Genomic DNA, 16,340 nt, shown 5'->3' with positions numbered 1-16,340 from the left:
CCAAATGTGAACATGATTAAGCTTGTGCTAGTTTACAATTATACTTATGGTAACCGTCGACGAAGTTTTCAAGATATATGGTTTAAATTTAGTAGTTTTTTAGTTTCATGATATATCAAATACACCGGGAGCATTTCTAACATATGCCTATATACATGTACATGTTTCTCACATTCTTTTAGTGAAATGTTGGTTTAAACTTTATAGAATGTAGAAATTTTTAGTATTGTTGTGCTTCCTCGTACCTGGAATAAAACGCAAGTTTAGGGAACACAACCTTTCATTGTTTCAACATTGGTTGTGGGATTCACACCAAGTTAAGTCTTCTAAATGTTTTATTCGTTGTCAAGCAGTCCAACATTGTCAACCATCATGTATTCATTGAGGATGGCCTTGTATTTATATCAAGTTGTTTTTGCATGAATACATGTATTGTAGCTATTGTAATTCAAAAGTAACTCTATTCAAGTAGTGTAATCAGCCTCTTTAAAAAAATATTCATGATGCATATATCCATGTATATTGAGTTGTAGATCCATTATAACATCAACCACGCAAGCTTTTAACCAAGCCAAATCTACTTTATGCTTGAAAGGGCTAGAGAAAGTAAGCGGTTCTTATTAATAAGAATTGAATGGCAGGAAATGCAATAATACAATGCCAAAGTGGTGCAATGAACTTTGAAGGAAACTATATGATCAAATGCAAGCTAACATGCATGTGGTGTTGAGTCGGTTGGTTGGATAGTTTGAGTGCCGAACATGCGATAGAAATGGCATCAAACGGGGGAGCAAGGACAAACGACAACATGCTCGAAGGGAAGGGACAGAAAGAAAGCACATGGCAACATCATTCATTCATTCATCTACATACATACATGATACATTCATACACCCACACACACACACACACACACGAGGCAAACGGCAGACGGTCGATGGGTGTGTGTGTGTGATGGTTGGTGGTGTGAACACGCCCTTGGGGCCGTTGCTGCACAAACTGCCCGTTAATTCTAACAACAGATTGGCTCCGACTCTACCTCCACGTCATCATGCTTAGCTGGCATCCGGTCACGTGAGAGGCACCCCCCCCCCCCCCCCCCCCACCCAACACGCACGCGCACACAAACACACACACACACACAAATATTGCTGTGTTTCTTTCTCTCTCTTCCTTCCTTTTCACACATATGTACACAATTCATTCATTCCCCTGTTTTTCTCTCGTTCACACAACACACACACATTCCTCTGTTTCCCTCTCTCTATCTCTGTCTATCTCCCACTCACACATTTTTCTCTGTTTCCTTCTCTCGCTCACACACACACACACACACACACACACACCCACTCTCACTCTCTCTCCTTCACACACATTGCTACGTTTCCTGCTCTCTCTCTCTAACACACACACGCCCGCATTGCTCTGTTTCCTTCTCTCTCTAACAACGCTCTCTCTCTCTCTCTCTCTAGTGCACACACACACGCACACATTGCTCTGTTTCCTTCTGTCTCTCTTTTTCTCTCTCTAACACACACACCCAAACTGTATCTTCTCTCTTTCTCTCTAACCCACACACAGACACACACACACACAGAGTCAGTCAGTCAGTCTCTCTCACTAACAGTCAGTCACAGTCGGTTGCTCTCTTGTCTAAGATACAGTCGGTCAGTCAGTCGGGTTCATTCCACTCTGCCTACCCACCTCTCTCTCTCTCCTCTCTCTCTCTCTCTCTCTCTCTCTTCCCTTCCCTTCCACTGTCATAACCTCCCCCACTTGCCAATCTCTCTACCTACACACACACACACACACACACACACACACACAGCAAACACTGTAGTACCAGGGCAGAACAGAGTCTTCTTCTTCTTCTTAGTAATTTCTACACATTCATACATATATGTACATATCTTTCTATCTCTCTCTATCTTTCCTTTGTAAAACAACAACAACACATACATAATAAACAAATAATAGCGCCATATCCATCCAGCTGTCTGTGTCTTCTGCTTCTTATCTCCAAGGTAGTTTAGTATACATACATATGTATAGAAGAAACAGAGAGCACCCCCTTCCCTTCCCTTCCCTTCCCCTGTCTGTCTGTCTGTCTGTCTGTCTGTCTGTCTGTGCGTAGCAGTTGTAGTGAGTGAGTGACTGAGTAAGTAGCCCTTACCCTTCCTTTTGAGCGGATCTATGTATGTATCTCCATCCCTAAGAAACAGAGAGTCATTAGCAACAAACAGCTCAATCATCTAAAAAAAATAGCGTTAAATTCCTCCCTCTCTCCCTCTCTCTCTCTCTGTCTGTGCTTCTTTTACTTAGCAATGTGTGTAAATACTTTCGCCCTAGTTCCCACCCCCTAGCTCCCGGAGTCATCTTACTTACCCATCCATTCTTTTTCAAACTTCGTTCTCTGTCTCTGTCTCTGTCTTTCTCTGGTCTCTGCCCACAGAGAGAGACATGACTTCGAAGTCTCAGTTCGTATCCCGTCTTATTCTTTTTCTTTCTTCATCTTCTTTCTTCTTCTTCACAGTTTTGGCCTTAGACCCGTTTTCCACACTGGAATGGAAGTTCTCCTACATTACAGTCGCTCCATTAGGTGTCAAACAACAAGTAATTCCTTAAATCTCTTTATGTTGAGCTACATTCTCCAACCAAGCATGGTTCTTGTTCAGCTTTTCACTCATATTTCTCTTCTTCTTGATGCTTTTTTTTATGGATGTGCAGGTTATTGCCATCAATGGCCAGTTCCCCGGCCCTGTTATCAACACGACAACAAATTACAACATGCAAATCAATGTACTCAACAGCTTGGACGAAGATCTTCTCATCACATGGTCATTATACACTCTTTCTCTCTTTGTACATACGTGCACATATTTATTGAATCATTTAGGTCTTGAATGGCACCACAATATGACGGAGATTCTAAACATGGTAATTCTAGAATGTGGTTGTGCTATGTCTTTCTATTACCGATGGATATTCTAAACGTGCTAATGTACCTCGTCTAAAGATAAAGTATCTGCTTAACACAATCGGCAAATCAATCATTCAATCAAAATTTATTTGATTGAATCGAAATTTTACTTACTCAGGAACGGGATTCAGCAGAGGAGAACATCTTGGCAAGATGGAGTGACGGGAACAAACTGCCCCATCCCTCCAACCTGGAACTGGACTTACAATTTCCAGGTGAAGGACCAGATCGGCAGCTTCTTTTATTTTCCTTCTCTCAACTTCCAGAGGGCTGGGGGAGGGTTTGGGGGCTTCACAATTACTCCCCGCTCAGTCATTCCGGTCCCTTTTGGTACCCCTGATGGCGACTTTACCATATTGATCGGCGATTGGTACAATGCAGATCACAAGGTAAGTAGCCTATATATCGTGTTGCTTTCATATCCAATTTAGGGCTTTTTGTTCACCCTATAGTCTCCTTTATCCGTTTGCTTCCTCTTCACCTCACTTATCATTTGCGTTCTTTTTATCAATCTGATTGATTAATCTTGCCCCCTATTTGTCTGCTTTGCCTGGGATCGTTCTTTTATCTTAATCTTTGTTCCTAATCCTTTTCGTTTCTTCAATCTGCGGATTGCCTGTCTTTCTTAACCATCTTGGCCTGTATACTCCAAAGATCGTTAAGATGATTGTGATTTCTTGTATACAGGAACTTAGAGCTACACTAGACAAAGGAAAGTCTCTAGGGATTCCCGATGGAGTGCTTATCAATGGAAAAGGCCCATACCCTTATAACAGCACATTGGTGCCAAAAGGAATCCTTTGGGAGACATTCAATGTAGAGCAAGGTTAATTTCCATTACATATGATCTCAAGCGAGTTTAAGAACATTTGTATACATCTTCGTAGAGCTTGGTTTAATTGTTGGTGCTACTATGCTCTTTATGTTCTCACAGGGAAAACATACCGTATCCGAGTGTCGAATGTGGGAACATCAACATCTCTGAACTTTAGGATCCAGAACCATAACATGCTCTTGGTGGAAACTGAAGGATCATATGTATCTCAACAGAACTACACGACTTTGGACATCCATGTAGGGCAGAGCTATTCTTTTCTTGTCACTATGGATCAAAATGCAAGTTCCGATTATTACATGGTTGCGAGCGCGAGGTTCGTCAACACAACTATTTGGTCTCATGTGACTGGGGTTGCCATTCTACATTACTCGAATTCAAAGGCTGCAGCCTCAGGCCCACTACCTCCGCCCCCGGATGACCAATACGACCCCAATTGGTCGGTTAATCAAGCTCGTTCTATCAGGTATGTCAGTTTGATATACAAAGTTTGTTTGAATTACTACCACATGTTTTAAAAGCGCAACGTTGTGGATGTAATATATACACATAAATAGATTAATGCATATTTGAATGTCTGATTTCACCACGAATTTAACTTTATAATGCAGATGGAACTTAACAGCAGGTGCAGCTCGTCCGAATGCTCAGGGTTCGTTTAAATATGGTCAGATTAATGTCACGGAAACATTGATACTCCAAGGAAGTAAGCCGACCATTAAAGGATCGGTGCGTTATGCATTGAATGATGCCTCCTATTCTGCTCCTGACACACCACTTAAACTTGCGGATTATTACAATGTTTCGGGAGTTTTTTCGCTCGATTCATTCCATCGGAAACCACTAAATGTGACACCACAACTCCTTACATCTGTTATCTCTGGAGGATATAGAGGGTTCTTGGAGATTGTATTGATAAATGCTGATGACACCGTGCAAAGTTACCACTTAGATGGCTATGCATTTTTCGTTGTGGGGTGAGCAGTAACTATTTCTATTATAATGGGTGTTTTCTTTAGTATTCATTTACACATTACAGCCAAGTGAAGGGTTTCTCATGTATCTGTTTGTTCTCCAGTTTTGGTTCAAACCCATGGACAGAGGCAGACCGAGGCAGTTACAACAAGTGGGATGGTGTGGCTCGATCAACCACACAGGTATTGTAACATATAATGCACAATTAAGGAATTTTAAATGTGCGGAATGCATTTAAAAGTAAAGAAGATAGCAGACAGAGAGTTTTGCTATAACACATACACAAACACACAATGTGTAATGTAATGATCCCCTTCAAACTTAACAATGTGTGCTTTTGTTTGGCACTAGGTTTTCCCGAACTCTTGGACTGCCTTGCTCGTGGAACTTGACAATGTGGGAATGTGGAACCTTCGATCGCAGCTTTTGCCTAATTGGTATCTTGGGCAGGAGCTATACATACGAGTCTACAATCCCGAGGTTAGCAACAAGACAGAGCTACCTGTACCTGATAATGCCATTTACTGTGGAAAGCTAAAATCCATGCAAAAAAAGTAAGCCTCTGCTCCCCTGTTTTTTCCTTTGTCTTGGTTTTGATGAACATGAGACTGGAATTCTTTAATGGAAGGTTTTCTTTATATGTTGTTTTACATATGTTCTTGTATTTTTGGTTTTGGTTTTGGTTTTACACATGTACTAAGTAATGGGTTTCTTGTTCTTGGTTTTGGTTGCAGGCCTTTCAATACTCTGAGCGAAAAGTCAGGTGCAATGTCAGCCGCTCTCACTCTCTTGCAACCTCTACTGATGGCTGTGGCCATGTCCGGATTCTTGATCACCAACATGATATGATTAAGAAACATAAGGAAACATACACACACAGTGATTTTGGTCACCCATTTTGAATTTCCATCATTTCTACATTATTGACTGGCTTGCTACCTCACACACATGTAGGTGTTTTGAATGTTTCACTCCTCTCCCTCTCCCTCCTTCTCTCCCTCTCTGTGTCTTGGGGGCTCTTTTTCTAACTGATTAATTTCCCCTCTAAATTCTTAACATTTTTTCCTCCCCCACATTTGATGACATGAATGACTTTCTGTACTGTTGTAATCCTACCAAAATCCTAGATAATTGTAGTTTTTTTTCGATTTTGGAATGGAATTGATGTCTTCTTCGGAGAGATTCTAGAGAGAGAGAGAGAGAGCGAAAGAGGGAGGGAGGAGAAAGCAAAAGTAATGCCATGTTTTATGTATATGGTTACTTTTTCCATGACTTTTGGCGGTTTTCAATAAATTGATTGTTGTTGAAAGTTAGGGGGCTAATAATGACACCAAGCTTTTTGTAAAGTTTGGGTTAGGAATAATAGAAGGGCCCTATTTATGGGGATTAATTTGTGCTCGGTCTATTATACAAGGCGTATGAGGGAATTTATGTGTCAAATAAAGCACGATAAAAGAATGTTTGTTCACCAATGTCGAGATATAGATGCATGTCTCATTTGAGTCGCAAGGTTTATGGTCTGGGTTTTTTAATGTGGGATAGTTATATTGATCTCACAATATTTGGGATATTGGTCATGAGTCTCCTCTCTCGGTAATAAGACTAACAATGTTTTCATTTAGCATCTTGTTAGGGCATTACATCTAGTTAGTTGTTCCGACCTACTGGTCAACTTCTTTATTTAAGGCCTCTTTGGGGTTGCTTCCTCTCTAATATGTGAGGTCTTCTATGCATAGCTCTTTCGAGGGGTGGTAGAGGCAGATGTATTGCAAGATTGCTCAATAGTGACTTTAAGGGAAACACAATTTCATGGAAACTGACCCCTCGGTACTTAATAGTGACCTTTGGAAGTACAAGAAGTTATGAGTTGGCCTCTTTGGGGAAATGTGATTCCAAGGATGGATTAATTGTAATCTAATTAACATAGATGATAAAAATAAGAAAAAGTGGTTCTTATCTCCTTAGCTTACACATACCCACAAAAGTTTAGAAAAAGTGCATTGCAAGCTTTAAATAGTGGCACCAAAGATGTAATGTGTTTTAGTGTTTTTACTAGAAATTTCATCTTACTTTTATTGTGCAATGTGCAAGAATTGTATTCTACCCTTTTATTTTAGATGGCCAAGAGTGGGTATCAAGCATTCTTGAGCTACTGGTAATGTAAAAACGGACTACTTGATCAAACTCTAATCTATTCTACGACTTCACATTCACATGATTAATCATAAAACCAAACAGTAATGACTTTCTTTAGAGAATGAAGACACAAGAAACACCATTATGACTTGGCTTCTATTAGTTCATTTAAATAATTAGAAGCTTAGCTGAATTCACTAATTAGGTTTGGGTCTTCAAGAAAGAAAGAAAGAAATATTAACAACAAAATATGGTGTTTATCCAATCAAAAGAAGAAGAAGAAGAAGAAGAATTAAAGCTAAAAGAGTTCTAGTATTGTACAAAATGTGTTATGGTGAAGTGATACTTATCTCGGAGTAAGTTGGACACTTGCATGTGAAGTGATACTTATCCTCTATCTCTATGTGACATAATCTACATATCCTTTCCTCTCTAGGGACTCTATTAGTATGACAATTCTCAATCTCAAGTTGGTGAGATAATATCCTAAGTTGGCCAATGACAAACCCAATTTGGATAAGTGTTCCTTATAGCACAACATTTTAGATGGGAGTGGGTCTCGTGGGGTGATCCATTTATATCGACTGTAAATTTGCCATATTTCTTGGCGTATTACTTTATTACGATCCTCATGAGAGATTAAAGTTTTATCAGTCCCGTGGTACTTAAGGGGAAGTAGGTTATTAATGTCTAGGCCATTTGCAACCAGCCAACTCACTATAATGTTATACCAAAAGCTAGTATCTCCGGATCCATAGAGGGATCAAGATGCCTCAAAAGCGTGACGAGATATCCTATCTTATGGTTGACTATGTATCCTATGGATAAAAACTACAAGTTGGAAAAGTGTTTCCACTAACATCGGGGGCAAAGTGAACTATGCTCTAATAATGCCATGTGGTACTGTCGATTTGCGTCGGAGTTGACGTGATAACATCATCACCAATGGTCTCTCTAATTGCGTCGACATGAAAGATGGTAGACCTGGAGCCCAAACTACTGATGACTACATGAGGGAATGGGTCACTAATGAGTCGAAGAGTCATCCCTTAGTCTGTGGCTCTTGAAAGTATGCTTAGTGGCATTGTCTCTCTAAGAGTGAGAGGGATGCATATCCTCTCGTTAGTGTATCTTTGGCTGCCAGTGTCATCAAAAAGTTACATGAGCGAGCACTGAAAGTGACTCCAAGATATACATATGATCCAACTACCTCAACTGGTCTATGAGAGAGGATTAGGTGACATTTAGTCCTAACTCGAGCAGATGTGTGAAAGATAAAGACTTTACTTTTCTCTAGATTCACTACCAATCCTCCTTGTGTGCAAAAGTCATCTAAGGCATTAAGGTGCTTTTGTAGGTCATGTTCTGACTCTGAGAGCAAGACTATGTCGTTTGCATACAGTAAGAGATAAACTTGCGTCCCCCCAATGACTACTCCGTTGCCTCCCTTATGAGCAATAAAATCAGTGATCTCATCAATGTATATTCCAAAAAGAGTCGGTGATAAGGGGAAACCTTGTTTTACACCAATGGTGCTAGTGAACCAATCGGATAGGCCACATGGGCATCTTACACACCCGGAGACTTGCTCATATAAAGCATAGATGGCCCAAATCATGTCATTTGGTATCTCTAGGCTTTTAAGCCTATCAAACAACTGTTCCCTAGGGATTGTGTCAAAGGCTTTGCAGAAGTCCACAAAAACAACAATATAATTTCTTCTTGCGAGCTTTCGTTTGGTCAATTAAGCATCTAAATGTGAAGATATGGCCAATATTGGAGAAGGCTCGTCTAAAGCCAGCATGCTCGGGTGCTCAAAGACTTAAGGTTTCCATATTAGAGAGAGAGAGAGAGAGAGAGAGAGAGAGAGAGAGAGAGAGAGAGAGAGAGAGAGAGAGAGAGAGAGAGAGAGAGATTATATTATCGTCTTCGGAGGTCAAATATGACCTATGAGACCAAAAAATATTACATTTCATGTGAGACGTGTGAAGGTGAGTAGCGACTCTTGATGTTCAAGAACTTTACCAATGAATGTTGCAATCGAGAGTGCACATCGTGGTTGTGAGAGAAATTCGTGCAAGGATTGGGCTCAATCGAAGAGATGTGGAAAGCATGGTCGAATATGATCAAAGGCAGAGCATTATATCAAAGTGTGATACTCAGACTCTCGAACTTGTTTGGGGCAAAGTGTGAATAGTCGGCCACTCTCATCACTTGTGCCCCAACACCCCGTCTCACATCTCAATGCGTGCGAGCTAAGTCGCATGGAAGCAATGGTTCGAATGGCAGATATCAGGATGGGCTCTAACATGAATCGATGTGTACGACTTCCCCGTTCCGCGAAGAATATGGTTTTGTAGTTAGGTGCAACATTTGTAGTATAATGTGTGAAGCGTGAGCCACCACATTTTTCCCATGTCATGATACATTGGCGTTGCAAAAAGGCCTCATTTACAAATGAATCTAGTGATGCATCATGAAGCAAGTGTCTTGCATCCCATCTACCAAACCATTTTTCTAAATCTCGCATCCAATCAGAACACAAAATTTTGCTTTTATGCGTCTTTTGGACCTTTTTGCTTGCTTCCCATGCAATTCTAGGAAGTCGATGTGAGGGGCTTTTTTGAACCTTAAGCATGTATTCAACAACCCTTTCCATGGCCATGATCTCAATGGGAAGCGATCCCGTCTCAAGGAGGAGGAGGGTGTAGGGCGTTTGTTTCTTAAAGTGTAATAACTTTGTAAGAAAATGTTTTTGGATATTTTCAAACACTTTCCACGTAGGTTTAGGGATGCTACCGCTCCATACTTCCACCCCATAGAGAAGAACCGGGGTCACCAAAGTGTCAAAAAGATATTTCTTGAGGACCCAACACTTAATATCTCCAAGATTGCTCGCTTACCCACCTCTAAGCTGCGTGTAGCACATTCATTCCATTTATGATTTGAAGGAACTTCAAGGCCAAGATATTTGAAGCTTTCCACACATTCAAGTGGCTCATTGTTGTACATAATGCATGATTTATCTCTTTTTTGACTCTTCACAAGCATAATCTTTGTTTTAGAGCTATTGTCACTTAATCTAGTATGCATGCGAATTTTTTCCAATGCCTTCATAAGCTTTTGTGCATCTCCTGAAGTATTTGCAAAAAGCACTACATCATCCACATATAACAAAAGCATAATCACAACATTCCCAATGGCAACTTCTTCAACACATTCTTCTTTTACAAACTTGGTAACCATTTTTTCTAATTCATCAATGCATAGACCAAATAATGTTGGTGAGAGTGGGCATCCTTGCTTAACACCAATAGTGCTATTGAAAAAATCTGAAAGTCTATCTCTCATATGCACACAACATATAACCTTCTCATATATTCGGGAAATTGCACGCATATATTCACTTGGCACCTCAAGTTCTTCCATCCACCTCCAAAGATGCTCACGAGGTACCATATCAAAAGCTTTCTTGAAGTCTACAAAGCAACAATATAAACCTTTACCTCTAAGGTGACTTTCCTCCATTAATACTTGAAGAGAGAGAGAGAGAGAGAGAGAGAGAGAGAGAGAGAGAGAGAGAGGTTTAAGCTTGAGCTCTTGGGATTGAAATTAGTAAGAACTGTTTTGACAAGTTTATTGTTTCACCATTATAATCCTTCATCATTTTATAATGTTATGAGGATTATTGATCCACACTTGGGAGAGTATAAAGGAGGTGAGATGCCTATAGGATAAGTAACAAAATTCCTTTTTATGTGTTAAACATAGGATCACGACATATAAAGATTTAACGCAATGTCATTTTTGTAATATACCTTCTTTTTTCTTGAATTTCTAGTATAATTAGTGTGTGACCTATGAACTAGTCTAGGCAACATTAGGTTATTGTTGTTCAAGTAGGCTCCACATAAGTGTATAGTGGGCAATGGGCACAATGAGGCCATATCTAAGAGGCCCAAGTGAGGGAGTTTGAAGTAGAAGTGACATGGAAAGTAAGAAGCTCCGCAAATAATGTTAGCTTAGCTACCACGAGTATCTTGATTGGAGGTGTTCGTTAGTAGCTATTTTGTAGGACTTGGAGATCGAGAGTCTCCTAATGAAGGTGATCTAGGGTATATAGTTGAAACGCAATATCAAGAGAGAAAGACCAATGCCATAATATGTGTAATAACATTTGTAGGAGTCTCATATGGGTCTAACATTTTTCTTGTGATATCTATATTACAACATGTTGAGCGGCAAGCTCAACTGGAGCCGGATTGGCTAGATCAGCCTGAGCCGGTGATCAACCGAGCCGGCAAGCAATAGAGCCGGTGAGCTGGGGAGCTGGTTAGTCGGATCCAATCGGTAACCGGAAGCCTAGTATTAGTTTAGACTACTAGCCAATTATAGTCTCGTAGTAAGTGTTAGATGCTCGTGTGAGCATTGAAGTATGCAGTACTTCTGTCAGTCCCATGAAGACTTGTATAAATAGTGCTACTGAGCACAGTTGTATGGAGAGAGTGTTTTTATCGTTTTTGAATATAGCTTTGAGGTTCTGCTCTCTCTGTCTCTCCCGTGTACTCTGTGTATTCTCTGCCTTCTCTATTCTCTAACGCTTCCGCAAGTAATCGTTTACATGGTATTAGAGTGCGAGGGTTGAGAACCTCTGCAACCGACAAACGCTTGAAAGCAAACCCTAATAGGTCGTAAGAACAGTAGACAGAGAAGTGATGGATAGAGGAATGGCTAGCTCGCTCCCTGTGGAGAAACTCGACAGATCCAACTACACATCTTGGTCGTACAAGATGCACCAATACCTGCTTGGGCATGGTTATTGGAGTTTCGTCGAAGGAGCCAACGAAACAACACCTGATGCGGCACATAAGGATTTCCCAGTGTGGGAACAATCGGCAAGCAGAGTGATGTACTGCTTCGCGTCGAGTGTCGGAGACTAGTTGCTGAGCCACATTCGAAACTCCAAGACGCTGAAGGAGGCTTGGGGAAACCTGAAGAAGGTTTTTGCCGCGAGCACTACAGCCCAGAAGCTGCAACTCCGATAGGAGTTGAGCAATGTCTGATAGAAGGACATGTCAGTGGCGGATTACATGGCCCGGATCAAAGAGATTTGCGACTCGCTTGCCTCCATCAACGTTACCGTAGGGGAAGACGAGATGGTACATGTCTGTCTTGGGGGCCTGTCGTCTAAGTTCAGAGCGTTCTGAACGGTGGTGTGTACAAGGGAGAATACACCGTCAATTTTCGACTTACAGTTGATGCTCCTTGTAGAGGAGAACCACGCCGGTGCATCAACTAGCGCACCCATTGACAACCGGATGCTGTACACGGAGGCGGATCGGTCCCGTGGGCATGGTGGACAAGGCGGGTCGGCACGCAATGGAGGCGGCCGACAAGAGCAAGAACGAAGGCACAGAGAACGTGCCGACAACAGTTCCGGGACTTCCATAGGCAGGGGGAGTCAAGGTGGTGCCGGAGGCCAACAAGACAAATCTGCAACGGAATGCTGGTACTGTGGCAAAAAGGGCCACAGAGAAAGCGAGTGCTGGAGAAAACGCACCGTTCGGACAAGTCCGGATCCGGCAAGGCTGACAAGGATGGCTGGCACGGTTCTCACTACGCGAAGGGATCGAGAGGATCCAAGAACGGTAACGGGCCAGCCTTGGTGATGAAGCACGAGGCGAACTTGATGAAGAAGATCACTTCCAAATCGGAGGAAGTGTGGTATGTTGATTCTGGTGCGTCGCACCACATGATGAGCCACAAAGAGTGGTTCTCCTTTTTGGAGAAACCGGATCAACCAGGAGTAGTCAAAACTGGAGACGACACTCCTCACCCAATCGTGCACGTCGAAGAAGTCTCTTTGAGCCACGTCGGACAGAAGGGGAAGCTGATGAACGTATTACACGTTCCGACAATCACGAAGAACCTGGTGTCGGTCGGACAGATCGTCGACCAGGGTATGCAGGTGCGGTTTACGCACCTCGGGTGCTTCATCGAGGAAGAGGGCCAAATTATTGCGCAAGGGCGTAGAGACGGGAGGATGTTTATCCTCGACACCAATGACGTCGGCACCGCTCTGTTCGCAAAAGGATAAAAGGTCAAATCGGACATCGACCTGTGGCACAAGCGGACAGGCCACGTTAATTACCGGAGGCTTCAAGACCTGCAAACGAAACAAGTTGTTTTCAGTTTGCCGAAGTTTAGCGGCCGGAAGGCCCAAGTATGTGAAGCCTGCCAACTCGGGAAGCAACACCGGCTTCCATTCCCTACCGAACGTAACCGGAGCCATAACAAGCTCGACCTAATCCATTCGGATGCTTATTGAGGAAGAACCGATCGCTTATTGATGCGACAAGGGCAATGCTGGAGGAGAAGAGCATGCCCAAATTCTACTGGGCTGTCTACATCCAAAACTGGATCGGTGACAAGGTGTTAACTCACGAGCTGTATTTTGGGCGCAAGCCGAATTTGAGACACCTTAAGATCTTCGGTAGCATTGCATATGTGTATGTACCGGATGAGAAGCGGAGGAAGCTGGATGCAAAATTGGAAAAATGCATCCTAATCGACTATGCTGAAGAGCAAAAGGGTTATAAGTGTTATAACCCCCGGACAAAGCAGGTTCGAGTTAGTCGAGATGTCGAGTTCGATGAATTGGCATCGTGGTACTCCTTACCGGATCTGACTTCCGAATCCGACCCGATGTCGGTGGATGAGGCTAGTGAGCTTGAACCGGCCCAGGTAGAGGATGATGAAGCATGGACTCAGGATGAGAGTCCGGAATCGTTTCGGTTGAGTGGGCCGAACGAGAGACTGAGTCAATCTGACCAGTCCGATGAGGAACCCATGAGTAGTGGAGACTCTGTTGTGCACTCCCCGCACAAGGAACCGAGGTGACGGTTCACGCGCAAAGAGAAGGGGAAGAAGAAGATGCCGGAATTCGAAATTGGCAACGATGAGTCGGATCAGTGTGCATTCGACTCCGGCAAGGAGAAAGGCGGATCATCGGCAACGAAAACCGAACCGGCCAAGAAGGGCCTCAAACCGGGTAACGGCGAGTTACGCTGGTCCACCCGCTAGAAGGATCCCGTCACGCGGTACGGGTACAATGAGTACATGGCGCATCACTATGCGTACATGACTTAGGTGGCGGAAGTGCGTGAGCTGGAGAGCTACGCAGAAGTGGCAAAGGACGCAAATTGGCACACTGCTATGGAGGAAGAAATTCGAGCACTTGATGTCAACGAGACATGGGACCTAGTTTACCCTCCCCGTCACTGTAAACCGATCGGATGCAAGTGGATATACAAGGTAAAGTACAACGCTGATGGTTCTGTTAACCGATATAAAGCCCGATTAGTGGCGAAGGGATACGCGCAGACCCACGGAATCGACTACGACGAGACCTTCGCTCCTGTAGCGAAGATGACGACGGTTCGAGTGGTGTTGGCGGTTGCTGCGGCAAGGGGGTGGCATCTTCATCAAATGGATGTGAAGAATGCATTTCTTCAAGGTGCTCTTGAAGAAGAAGTCTTTATGACTTAGCCTCCCAGTTTTCAATCGGAGATGAATAAGTCGGCGGTATGCCGACTGAAGAAGTCTTTATACGGCCTGGAGCAAACCCCTCGAGCTTGGAATGCGAAGATCACACACCGACTGCGTAAGATGGGGTTTGTGGCCTTCAAATCGGACTCTTCATTGTTCATTCGGCAAGGCTTAGCCGGTCCGGTATGTATACTGCTGTATGTTGATGATCTAGCCATCACCGAACCGGGTGTTCCAGAAATCAACCACGTCAAGTCCCAGTTGTCGAACGCATTTGAGATGAAGTATCTGAAGGACCTTCATTATTTTCTTGGGATCGAGGTGATTCGAACCCCCGATGGCATATTTCTCTCTCTCTCTCTCTCTCTCTCTCTCTCTCTCTCTCTCTGTGTCGCTAACGGCTCTCCCTGTCGCTAACGGCTCTCTGTCGCTGTCGTCGCCGTCGCCGTCACCGTCGCCGTCGTCTGCAGCCGTCGTCTGCAGCCGCAGCAACCGTCGCCGTCTGCTCTCTCTCTCTATCGCTCGCTTCCTCGTCTCTCTCTGTCGCCGGCTAGTGTCGTCGCCGTCGCCGTCGCCGTCGCTGCCGTTATCTGCGGCCGTTGCCGTCTGCCACCGTGCAGTCGTCCACCGTCTTCTACCGTCTGCTACCGCCGGCTGCCGTCTGCTGCCGCCGTCTGTCGTCTGTTGCTGCCGTCTGCCGTCTGCTGCTGCCGTCTGCCGTCTGCTGCTGCCGTCTGCCGTCTGCCGTCTGCTGCCGCCGTCTGCCGTCGGCTGCCGTCGTCTACCGTCGTTTTGACGACTGCCACCGTCACGGGGTGTTTTCTTCTCCGTTCTTGATGTGGTGAAGTACCTTTTTCTCGACGAGTTTCGTGGGTGGGTTCTTTTGGTGTGCTCGTCCCGTGCTACAAAATGCCGATGTGATTGCGACACACACAAAACTCGGCTAAGTCTCGAACCCATTTATTTTACCTTCTTTTTTTCTTATTGACACCACAATGACGTCTAGACGGACTAAGGAACTTAAGGATATACAAGACGAGGCTATAAGTAAGGAGGACTTTTTAGATATGTTTAATCGTTTAACAAAAATAGAGATGGATATGAAAAAATGGGTGAAAGACACCGAAACCTACAAGAAAAAAGATAGAGAGGAAAAAGACGCCCTCAAGGCCGAAATAGAACAACTTAAAGTAGAAAACATCGACCTTAAAAAACAACTTAAGGACATCGAGGTATCTCGAGAAGACGGTGAAATATCCTCTATAGAGGATATAAAGGACGAAATTAAAAAAGTTAAAGAGGAAGTTAATAATAACATAGAGTTAGCTAAAACGGGTTGGGTAGATGTGGTTAAAAGAAACATTAAAAAAGAAATAAAAGATGAAAATATTGTTAACACCACCCTTGAAGAAGAGAAAATGCGTCAGGCCCGACGCTTAAATGTACGTGTCACTGGGCTCAAGGAAGGTGCATCCCCAAATGAGGACGCACAAACACTTGGGAAAATGTTAGGGTACACAGAGGCCCTACCTATCACCAAAGCATGGAGGGCCGGGCGTGACACAACTAGGAAGAGAGCCTTAGTCCTTCAATTTAAAGACTTAGACTCTAGAATCACTTTCTTTAAGAAGAGACCAATCCTTCGAGGAATGGATGGGGACCCCATCTATCTCGATGAAGACCTCACTAAGATGCAAATTGAGCATCGCAAGAGTTGTATGCCACGAGTTATGCAAGCTCGTAAAGAAGGCCATCGCGCCTTTTACCGAGACGGGCGAGTGATCATAAATGATCGCACTACTAACTGACGGCGTGTGGCCCATGTGACAGAAAATGCACTTAGGATGACCCTATGGAATTGTAATG

The 16,340-nt window shown here is 43.4% G+C and overlaps 1 protein-coding gene across 1 annotated transcript; it reads left to right on the top strand.

The window, feature by feature from the left end:
• Positions 1-2,338: 2,338 nt before the first annotated feature.
• LOC147849413 (monocopper oxidase-like protein SKU5) lies at positions 2,339-5,970 on the top strand. Its single transcript, XM_087337547.1, has 9 exons — positions 2,339-2,613; positions 2,728-2,837; positions 3,099-3,369; positions 3,668-3,806; positions 3,915-4,281; positions 4,427-4,792; positions 4,894-4,972; positions 5,142-5,344; positions 5,525-5,970. Exons 1-9 carry the CDS (start codon positions 2,461-2,463, stop codon positions 5,637-5,639), a joined length of 1,803 nt encoding a protein of 600 aa, XP_087193673.1. The 5' UTR covers positions 2,339-2,460; the 3' UTR covers positions 5,640-5,970.
• Positions 5,971-16,340: the final 10,370 nt, after the last annotated feature.

Source organism: Azolla caroliniana, unplaced genomic scaffold (assembly GCF_043228905.1).
Source record: "Azolla caroliniana isolate FFs.n. ecotype wild unplaced genomic scaffold, voAzoCaro1.0.p SCAF_68, whole genome shotgun sequence".
NCBI classification, from domain to species: Eukaryota; Viridiplantae; Streptophyta; class Polypodiopsida; order Salviniales; family Salviniaceae; genus Azolla; species Azolla caroliniana.
Note: the sequence above shows the minus strand (reverse complement) of the source record. Positions and strands in the feature narration are given on the sequence as shown.